The sequence below is a fragment of the Photinus pyralis genome, unplaced genomic scaffold (assembly GCF_008802855.1).
Source record: "Photinus pyralis isolate 1611_PpyrPB1 unplaced genomic scaffold, Ppyr1.3 Ppyr1.4_LG5, whole genome shotgun sequence".
NCBI classification, from domain to species: Eukaryota; Metazoa; Arthropoda; class Insecta; order Coleoptera; family Lampyridae; genus Photinus; species Photinus pyralis.
In genome coordinates, this window is record NW_022170596.1 from 8,198,488 (window position 1) to 8,210,602 (window position 12,115).

The 12,115-nt window shown below is 36.5% G+C and overlaps 1 protein-coding gene across 1 annotated transcript in view; it reads right to left on the minus strand.

Moving 5' to 3' along the window:
* LOC116170103 overlaps positions 1-12,115 on the minus strand; it is a 173,242-nt gene that overhangs the window by 55,329 nt on the left and 105,798 nt on the right. Inside the window, exon 5 of the mRNA XM_031486297.1 lies at positions 6,163-6,218. Coding sequence (XP_031342157.1) covers positions 6,163-6,218 — 56 coding nt within the window. The remainder of the gene's footprint in view (positions 1-6,162; positions 6,219-12,115) is intronic.

Consider the following 12,115-nt stretch of genomic DNA (forward strand, 5'->3'; position numbering starts at 1 on the left):
ACTATTGCAACTGCAACAATAAAAATTCTCAACTTAATTTTTGATAACATAGCAATAATAATATACTTCATAAGTTTTCGCAAAGTCCTCTTTCAAATTTGTTACGCTTTTCCAATTACATTTCTAACCCAAATTAAAACGATTGCTCTAAACATTTAGCCCCATGTGCACGTTTATGTAAGTCCTTCGCTAATAACTTTTTCAGAAGTTCCACCGCAAGATAGTCCACATGACTGTGAAATTACCGGAAAAGTAAAAGCGCTTGGTAACGTCCTCCCAAGTCAAACCGCAAGCAGTTGGCGACCGAAACACTCAACACCTAAGTAAAGGGAAATTTTTTAACCGTTGGAATTTGTTACAAAGGGAGCTACATGAAGTTTCATTACAAATTGTGCTAAAATGTGTAGAATCAATAGTGTGAAACTACAAACAACAAAATACAGAAATTTAAGGCGATTGCACTAAAGATAGAGCTTTATTTGGGAAGTACTTTATTGAGGTCCGACTGGATTCGAAGGTGGTATTGATTGTATAAAAAAATTACGCAAATCGGCTAAAATCCCAAAAAAGCAGATAAAGTAACGCGTTAGGGCGTAAAAGGTTACCTAAAATATTTAAAAAAGCGTAACCCATACCTTTCAGATTTATCGACAAAACTTTCTCCCTTCCGCTAGAAAACTTCAGCATTCGGAAGTGTTTGGCGTAGTAGCTCGATTATTCCCATACCATCTCTGCAGTATTGCGATACAAACACGTTCCGTAGCTAAGAGTTTCTGAGAGTTTGCTGTTCCATAACACATTTCGCCCTTCATATGGACTTTATTATATTTTCTCTATCGCGTTGGGAGTTTCGCCGCCGTACGCCAAGATTACATCGCTTACTTTACTCGTCTATACAGAAAAATGATAAAAGATACAAACCACGCCGCATTTTCCTGTATCGATCTTTAAATACCTTAAGCGGCGTAAAAAGTTATGAATATCCTCGAGCCGGCAATCGCAGTCCGTATATGAATCCGGCGTAATCACTTTTGGTCTAGTAGAGATCCACGATTGGAAAACTTTCGTCCGAAAAGGAAAGCGGCAATTTCGTCCGACCCAAATTTTTGTAGACAATTTCCTTTATTAACGATTAAGAAGATTAAATTTTCATATAACCGTTAGCCTTCTACTTCGAAAGGTTAACGTAGGCAAATTCAGTTCGTATTTCACCACGCTCGGAAACCTGATTTGAATTTCGGAAAACTAAATTACCTACATTTAAAGTTTATAAGAACCGAAAGGTATTTTATTTGGAAGGGTACATTCTGTAAGAGATGTCAATAAAGCGAGGTGAAATTAAAAATTCGTCCACGTATCAAATTGACCAAAGAGGTACTGCGGACTCAATGCAGAAAAGTGAACAAGATAAGAATACTTAATGAAGTCTCCGACCATTTAAGAAGTTGAATCAAGGATGTTTCCTAGATACGTACTTTTACGAGCAGTCTTACACCAATATGTGTTACAACGTCGTTTAGACCCCACAAGTGATTACATTTATAATTAAGTGCCAGTTAACCATACCGAAGGCGTTTCTACACCATTAAGAAACAAGAGTTCTTTGGCTTTCATTCTGTGCGTATTTTCTGTATATGTCACTTCATTAATTGTACGACGGGAAATCTCTTGAATTTTGTATTGATCACGTGATCTCGATGAAAGATTCGGTCCTGCATTTAAATTGCAGCCATTGTCGAGCATTACGTACCGTACGTCAATAATCCGAGCAAAAGAAGAAAAATGTCGACCGTTCTTCGTTTCTCGATAAAAATTCGAATAGAATCCTCTGAAAGGCACGTCCACTATTTCTGCCCTCAATTTTCGGAGATAAAATGTGCAATGTATTGGAAACAACAAAATTTATATATATCGCACCTATATCGGCATTATAATTTAATCAACCTAGAAAATTGACTTAAACAAAAATGAAGCCATTGAATGAAAAACCCATTCGTTAGGAATCATTTTCAGTCACTTTGTATTCAGACAATCTCTTTGCAAACAGCTATTAAAATAAACAAGTTTCTGCACCAGAGCTTTACGCGTCGTTAAAGCTGGTCGATCATTACCATATTTATCGACTTCAAGTCAGAAAACTTACATGGAAAGTTTTTCACTCGTGATCCGGGCAATCAAGCAAACTCCCACTAATGTACAGTGAAAGCCTAGCTATATACGTGTAGGCTAAAACTTTTTGATAGCTCAATCTACAGTTTGATGCGGCTATATAATGTTCCACAAAAGTTTTAGACGTGTCTGTACAGCTAATATGTTTTAGGGGTGTAAATTACTTCCTTCTGCATCTAACACGGTTTATTCAAAATGTAAGATTTTTCAAACCCTCGAGGGTTGAGAAATAAGCATCCAAATTGTCATACTAGGGTACCACCAATATTTTATAATGGAAGAAACATCGCAATTTCTGGATACATAGTTTATCAATGTACTTTTTCTTTCCGTATATAATTAAGAGGTGACAATCCCTTTGTTATATGTCAACGAACACCCTGTGCACGAAAGGGAATATTTAATGTAATAATTTCTGGTTTCAGGTCGCTCTCTCCCCTGGCCAATAGTGCTCTACCTTTTCCCGTGTATAGAAAATTGACTGCACAACCGATTGGTTCTACAACTAAGTTTGTAAAATTGTGCGCGAAATGTATTATGTTCATATTGAAGTAAGTACCTAATTTATGGTATTTTAATAGCAATTTTTTTTATCAAATGTCGCATGTAATAGTAGGTAGTAATAACAGTAATAATTGTTACTGCAATCGGTTAACCGTTGTAATAAGCAATCTATTGACGCGATGTTTTACAGTTTATATGGGTGCTGACTAAAATTTCCTTTAGAAGGCTTTCAGATTCACTTCCAATGAGAATTCTCAAAAATAAATTAAAAACAGGTTCATTTGTAATGTATACGTACAAAAAGTTGAATATAAAAAGTTCTTATTTCTATATTACAAACTCAAAATGATATTGAATATGACGGCGAGAAAGGATATTTTTCAACGTAGATAGTGCCATAGTGTTAAGTACTTCTTGATATCGTTTAGTTTTGTATGTCTATCTGGTGTTCTATCTACTATTTCGAACTAGGTCAACCTAATGAACATACAGGTATCAAAGGACAAAGACTTATGTCCGTGAAACTTAAGATCCCAATGACCACAAAGGTTTCCTACAGATGCTCAATAAATCAATTCCATGCACTTTCGACGATCGTGTTCAGATCATCTTAAAATCTTGAAAAAATGAGGTTTTTGCATAGTTACTCCGCCAAACTCCTAACGCATGGTGGAATGCCACTCAACGATATATGGGCATCTGCTTTTGCTGGAAGATTCCACTGTCAAAATTTCGGAAATATGGAAGCTGATAAGAAAGTTTTCCCACATTCCATTTTCGGAATGTAGATTAAAAATATTAACCGATACCACCAAACACTGCTACCGACTAAATCTTTTTCATGCTATGCTTCTATAAGAAGGTCAACATTTCAGTAAAATCCTCACATAAATTAAAATTTGCGTCAAGGGGGATTGACGCCCCACTTACAGTGTAGGGTGACCGATCTTTTTTTTTCGGTCAAATTCTTTACAATATAATAAGTGATATAAATATTTTTCCTCGAACACCCTGTATGTATTATTTTTTATTGTTGAAGTACGTCCCTTTTTATATGCTCAATCGTCCAATTGTACAAGACTACATAATTTTTTAAACACCGGAGTAAATCTTTTGTACCCCCTGTATAATGATTTGTTTTATACATTATCACCTAGAGTGAAGTAGACATAGTGAAGCAATATACTCGATTCACTGGGTCCAATACTTACAAGATTGTGTAATGTAAAAGATTTGGGAGCGGCAATGGTAATAAGACGGGAGTTTTAACTTACTTCTCGTTAACCACTACAATGTTTGTATTTCTACAAAATAGTATATACCACATCAAATAAAATGCATATAAACGCTAGTTACTGTACCCAGTGACTCGTGTAGTATTCATGTAATTCTTTGTAGTTACTATGTAACATGTTGTAGCCTTGCACTGAATACACACAAAATAGTCCCAGAAAATCATTCTTTTCCTAATTTACCACTTTTAATACCTACCAAGGAACACTGTACTTACTTTATCACCTACTGATCAAGAGGGCGTGTAACTCAAGACTCGGCGCGGGTTGAAGTTGGGAGGACGAAATTTCACGTGTCCGACATGGATTCTGTAAAACTTAATAAACCAGAGGGAGCGTCCCAGGATACTCCTCAAACTCTGTTGTCGAGCCTCAACAAACCCAACCGCGAAAGAGCATCTCCGTCGCTGAGCAGAAGAAGAGGAAGAAGACCAGGCTGACCCAAATGGGTCAAACTGCCTCAACATCGACCATCAAACCAACTACCTCCCATGACCCAACTCGGACACAGAAGTGGGCTCGTATAGCTAACTTCGGTGGGGCGGGCAAACGGGTAGGCGAATAGAAAAAGAGGCGGATGACTCAACACCGACCCAAACGCTCACAAAAAAAAAGGGCAGAACGCAATCCCAACCAAAGGTGGGCTCAAGCACCCCGCAATCGTAGTTGTCAGAGAGTTGCCCAGAGGGTAGGGATAACGGCTAACCAGGTGGATATAGTATAAAAACACCTGGGCACGTTCAGGGGTTGGAGGAACTCGGGTGAGATTCTATGAATATCGTGCGAGAACAACCATTCCCTTGGGTGATTGAAGCACGTGGTGAGACTCTGCACTCCCAAGGTAGTGCAGAAAGACGTCTTCCCAGGATCTGCAAGGCTGCCATTTAGGTCCTGGGGGTACCCGATGTCCTGGCGCCTGGAAGCGCAGAATTCAAGGGAAAAGGTAGGCAGCTGGTGTCTCTTTCACACAACCGTGAGAGATCAATCTTAAGGCAGGCTGATACTTTTCGGCATTAAGGAAGAAGACCAGGCTAGTTTAATCGGGGAAAGGTTCAGTTATGGGTTTTCCTCTCTAAAGGTGAGAGGTAGTAACTCTGTCGAACCAGCGGTGGAGAGTACGTCAGTACAACCACTATAACAACAGCAGTAGCGGCTACAGGGGCAACTACCAAGTATCAACGGAAGCATCACCGCTCAAGCTTACAAGACACCCTGTGGTCAGTGCTTGCTCCAGCGCAGCGTCGACAACTCACCCGGGCCGATTACGAGCTGAGCTGAGTTTGCGGATATTGATGAATTGGAGCAAAAATGTCTAGCTCAAGGCCGAAGGCTCTCTGGTAAAGTCGCCGCGGAATTGACAGACCTTGGGGACCATCCCCGAAGGCTGTCCACTAACGCGATTTGACTTATGTTCTATTATGAAGCAATTGTCTGGTGACCTAGAACCAGACTCTCCACAATCGTAGCACTTCTTGATCATATGCAAAGACTAGCGTGCCTTGCTTGCACGGGTTCGATTAATCACTCCCTCTAATCTTCTTTGCTGTGGTAAACACTATATATCTCAGTGTGAGTTCCTTGTTTCAAATTTCACAGACCTGATTCATATAACAATCAGAGCTGGTCATGATTAATCCGGTTAATCGGTTATCCGATTAAATGGGTATTATGCAATCCTTAGTAATCCGTTAATTGCGAATAATCGTATTTATAGAAATAGTGAATCGACATTGAGCAAACTATAAGATATTAAAATAAATCTGCGATCCAAGATAAATTAGTATTGCATCGGGAATCTTAACTATACGTTATGTGAATCAAATGTTATCCATTATTCGATATTTAGATAGAAAGTGGTTTCCATTTTACCATTGAATAAAATCAACTAGTTCAATGGCTTTACGCATCTTTGAAACTAAAATGCTCTCCATTTAGAAAATTACACGACGACAAGTTACCACTTCTTACATTGCATATTACAAGCGCCTTAACATCATTAATACTAAAACCATTAACAAAAAAGAATATGTCCAGAATATAAGACCAAGCAAATAAATTGGATAAAAAGCTGCCGCAGGAAACTTCAAAACACTATTAGGACACAATCATAACATCAAAAGTTTTGTGTTCTTCCGAAAATCAAATATAGGAATTTGGTTAGGAAAAGTGCAGTGCGAGGGTTACGTATAAAACAAACCTCGCACGGTTTCCATATTCTTACCAAAACACCAGCCGAACGCGAATTGTGCTCACCTGCAACAAATGAATACGATTAATATTTAAACTTTAAAGAAAAATCGTTAAACTACTTCAATAAGGCGCACGGTACTTTGCACGCACGAGTAGCAAACAGTTCAAAGTTCTTGAAAAATAAAGTAAGGTGGGTAGGTATAAATGAAAAGAAGTTTACACAGCGTTGTTTGCTCTTACGGTCGTTTTTCACATTATCTGCATGAAGAGTAACAAAATTCCTTCAGTAAAGAGGACATTTCCAGTCAGTAATGAGATGTTTGTCTACCGTCTGGCCTTTTTTGTGAGGTATTTCGAATTGCTTCTGCATTCATCTGAAGAGTAAATTTTACGTCTTAAAACATAGTGTCAAAAAGTAATTACCGATCGTTTAGAAAGTTAGTGCAGATTGTACGAAATCGCAATAAACATAAGAAGCAGTGATTAGCCGGAAGACAAAGAACTAAATAAAAGAATGAGAATTTCTTAACGAAGTAGTTTTACTGAAGAGTTCAACCCAAACCAACTTAAATAAACCTGGTTTTTATGCTAGCAAATAACAGAGCTCATTAAAGAGGAACATTAAGGATCCTAATTAACGTGTTCAATTACCATAGTCTAACTTTTCCCTTACTTTTTTATCATTTCACATAAATTTCTATGAAACAGACTGTAGGAAGTAGAAACACTAGGGCAAATTTTCCAAGCTGTACTGTTGTTCCGACTTCCATAACTTCCACCCCTGATAAAATATACAAAACATTAACATTCCCAGCGGTAAATTTCAGAAGGCTGTCTAAACTAACAGAAGAGCTTTCAACGAGAGAACGAAATCCGATAACAATTAAACTTGTAGACAGAGAACTGCAGGATTATTCTATAGGGGTTAACAAAATATTCAACTATTATCGCAGTGTTGTTAATGAGATAACCCGTTCGTTAGAAAATCATACACAACTTAACCCATTAACGCGAACTTGTATCGTGTTTGAAAGCTTATTGAAAGGGTAACATTTTGATATACATACACAGTAAATTGGTCATTACGTGTTCTTGCCATGTAAGGGTGGTAAAAACAAATATTTTATTTTATTTATTTGAATTACCTACCTTAGCTTATGTCAAGGCAATACTTATTTAATTGAAATAACGATTATGGCTGAATCACATTCTTTGGTTAAACGATTATCCGAACAATGTAGTGCCTAACCGTTATCAACAGATGCATTTTATCCAAAACTAAAAATAATGATATCCCGAACCAAGATAGCGTCCTAACAATCAGATGGCGATCGTGGACGATTTTCCAGAAAATCGGAAACAAAATGAACTTATGGCTTTTAGAGCTTTGTCTTGGTTACTGAAAACTGCTCCTATTTTGCATACCTGACCTGTTACACCTTGGGCATACGCTGAAAAGTTTAAATTTGATCTTATACAAGTAGTAAAGAGCCAGTGATCCCCACCCCTTCTTTCTGACGTCATAGTGCTGCGTTGTGATTGGCTGCGACGGTAACTTTGAATTTGCGGATGTCGGTCATTTTATTGTTGTAAATTTGAATTTGTGTGGGGAATTTGAATTGTTTACTGTAATTGGCTGTGGCATTTTAAATATACAGGATGTAATGATAGTTAAATATAGGGTTTTTGTGGTGGGTGTTTTTGTACAGGTGCCAATAATAGGTTGTGAACTGGGTAACCACTTTGTACACCCTGTACATTTAAAATTCCATAACCAAACACAGTAAAAAATTCAAATTCCCCGTACAAATTCAAATTTACCACAACCTAGACCGCAACAAAGTGACAAGACATCCTGAAATTCAAACCTCGCACACAAATTCAAATTTACAAGTTTACCACAACAAAATGGCCAACATCCGCGAATTCAAATCTTCAGCCCAAATTCAAACTTACTGCTACAAAATGGCCGACATCCGCAAATTCAAAAATACCAATCACAACGCAGCACTGTGAAGTCAGGAAAAAGGGGGTGGGGAGGCTGGCTGTGTCTTTACTACTTATAAATGTATAACAAATATTCGTCGAATAACAAGTAGAAAAAACTTTATCAAAGTTTAAGACTGCTATTTTGAAAAATAACCTTTTAAAGGGAGGGGATACTGTACACGTCAGATAATATAATACACTGGCATAATGTTACATAAAATTTCAAGTATTAACTCGAGAAACAGCCATACAGACGTATATAACATATAGGTATAGTAAAAGTTAAACTCAATTAAAAATTGCATTAAAACTTCGTATCTACGATACCGAAAAGAATTATTTGAAATATCCTTCCGCCACTAAAAATAACCCAGAAGGGAATCAAACAGACAACACATGAAGTTCTCATGGGACTAACAACAAATAAACTTCCCAGTAAGAATAAAAATTCGGCACACATTATTACAAAGAAAGGCGGTAGTATCCTCAAAGGACGGCGCAATCTGTGAAAAAAGGGGCACGCAAAAAAATTTCCACGGAACACTAATTAAAATGAAAAATTCACAATTTTCGAATTAATCAAGCTGCACGTTGCTTAATTCCTCTCAACACCAAGATCTCAATTTTTTCGTAAAACTCACATACTTTGCAAATAAGACCAATAACGTAAAAAGACCGGTCTACATCTTGCTCATAAAAACATTGTTTATTCATCAATGAAACTCTGCGTTTTCCGGCTAACCAATTAAGTGGTTTTTACACCGCCAAGTGTACCGTATACAATAAAGCTTCTAACAAAGGTGCTCTTTTCAGAGTAAATGGGTAAATTTTGTATAGAGATTGAGATACACTTTAATGAGAGTTTCTGCGCCTTTATAGAACCAACAAAAAAATTACATTAATGGAACTCCTCACTCGTTTTACCGTTTCTTAATTTTAAAGTACCGATTAACATAAATAGATCAAACTGAAAGAAAAGAGATGCAATTTCAGAGCGAAACGCTGAAATAGTTGACTAAAACCATCTGCAAAAATAATGAGCGTAGTTTCCTCAAGACATTTTTCACTTTAACTTCGTTGTATGCAGTAATGGAAAATGCAGAATAAAATGTACTTAATTTCATTCTTATCGTATGAAGAAAACTTTTTCCAACTATTCCTTTAAAGCTCAATGCAGGCATTCGAAGCATGTCGGTTTGACCCATTGTAAATCAATTCCTATGAGGAAATTATACATTAAAATTTTCAACAGTTTTAAAGATGCATTTAACATCATTAGAGCAAATCTGGTACTTGAAAATGTAAAGACCTTTAATTCAATGGGACAGGTTGTTTAATATTAAGAGGTACTTCTATTTCAGCGCTAAAATTAAAATTACTTTCTCCTCAAAGAGATGCAAATGTAAAATTTATCAAACGCCCGCACTATGTAATTAGCTTCATTACAATTTGATAACTTTAACAAGCATCTCGATTAAACAAATCTTTATTTTTTTTTAATTTAAACGGGAGCATAGATTAAACGAATTTAAACGGGAAAATAGACGTGGCAAAGGGCGAACTAAATACATGCATAAAACTTGGAACATGCCGCTCACAAAAGTTTAGTATATATATGATAAAGCAATGAGGCGGGCAATTATATAATATATAAAATGGCACGAATTGTGTGTGTTAAATAAGGGATTCGGTTGTGAGAGATCAACTCCCAAACATCGCAAAATCTCGATATACAAATTTTTAATTTACATAATTTTGGCATATTCTACAACGTAACACAAGTAAAATTAACAACGATGAATGTAAAATTCAACACTTTCGAATAAAGTATAGAATTACGGAAATGTGTTAATTTGCGAGTAATCAAAATTGAAATTCTGAAGTACGGCTTAAATATGAATAAAGGTACAATAACAAAATTTCATAAAGTAAAAAAAATGAATGCTTACGTTCGAGGTACGAAACCATAATGACCACAAAACGAGCATATAAAAGAATTTTTTTAATTGAAAAATGGTGGCGGAAATAGGGCCATACTGTGGTATCCTGTTACACTGACTATACAATCTAGTACCTTTCAGTCACTTGTTTTATAATAAATAGAATAAAATACCTCACTGACATATCACAATGATATTTTAATGTCTGCAATTACTAGTTATTTATGACGAGGATATCGATTTGTATAGCTTCACTACCGACAACTCCAGATTACAAGCACCACTTTTTGAGTTCGTCATTAGACTTGCAAGTAGTAATATACAGGGTGACAATTTGAAAACTTACCACCCCCCCATATCTTAGTAAATAAACGAGATATTTAAAAAAATCAAAATCCGTTTCGGTAATTTGGAGGGGGAATCATAATGACATAGTTGGCGACGCACCCCCTCCAACCCTCTGCGCCCCAGCCACCCCAACTTTTAAATCTTAAATAGTGACCCCCCATGTGTGATACGTCGTTGGAAAGCTCTGAAAAAATGCTTTCCAGCCAAGCCAAATAGCATTACATTTAGTAGTAATTATCGTGCAAATCAAAAAATAAACTAATATGATACATTTGAAATCTGTCGTATCTAAAACGCAACCGGCGAACATTAGACGAACTAAGAGAGAGAATAATTCAAGAATGTCGAAATATTGCAAAACCAACATAGGAAACGTTCGACAAGAGTTTGAGAATAGATTATAACTGGCGATCAAAAATGAGTTGCTGTCGAGTCGGCTTTGGAAGTTCAAGTTAAATCCGATTTTCCATGTTTATTTTTTGATTTGCACGATAATTACTAACCTAAATGTAATGCTATTTGGTATGGTTGGAAAGCATTTTTTCAGAGCTTTCCAACGACGTATCACACATGGGGGGTCACTATTTAAGATTCTGGGCACGCCAATATGTCATATGTTTCACTAAGATATGGGGGTGGTAAGTTTTCAAATTGTCACCCTGTATATTTTTAGATTTATAATTGCTTTACCAAAAATATACCAAATGTACCTAGCAAAAAAATGTACCCTCTTTCTCCTAATGCTGTTGACAAAAATCCAAAAAACCGGACGATTTGAGGGGAGGGGGCAAACTTTTATGCAAAAATAATTCTCACAATTTTATGCATGTGACTAAGGGCTGCAATCCCTCACAAATTTTTTAATAGAACGAGGAGTAAAAGGACACAATTGAAAATGGCTTTTTGTACTCATTGTATGGGAAGATAATGTTAACCAAGTATCCTCGATGCACGGGAAAACGACTTTCCCGCATCGCGGTGTTTTTTAGTTTCCGCTGGCGGGAAGGGGTTATGCACGTTCTTCAGTTGGTAGTACTTATAGAAAGCCACTTAATACGAACGTCATGTCATGGTTAACTGTCATTTGCTGTAAAATCAATTAAACCGTTGAGGGTATTTAGTGCGATTAATCGGAAACAGACGTACCTAAGTTTTAAGTAAATATATCAACAAGAATTTGAAACGTAATCAAATTATTTTTCAGAAGTGGAACTCAAGAAAAAGTAGAATTTATTGTTAAATCGTCTTAAAATGTGACCAGTGATATTCCGCAACTATTCGCATATTCAGTTTAAGAAAGCACATATTAACACACACAAAGCTTCGAAGGATTTTAAATGTAACGAGTGTATTTACGCAACTCAAGATAAATCACATTTGAGAACACATTTGTTCACACATGTCTTTACCAAAAATATACCAAATGTACCTAGCAAAAAAATGTACCCTCTTTCTCCTAATGCTGTTGACAAAAATCCAAAAAACCGGACGATTTGAGGGGAGGGGGCAAACTTTTATGCAAAAATAATTCTCACAATTTTATGCATGTGACTAAGGGCTGCAATCCCTCACAAATTTTTTAATAGAACGAGGAGTAAAAGGACACAATTGAAAATGGCTCTCCAAGTATCCTCGATTTTCAAAAGCAATTGGTAGTACTTACCACTTCGAACGTCACATTTA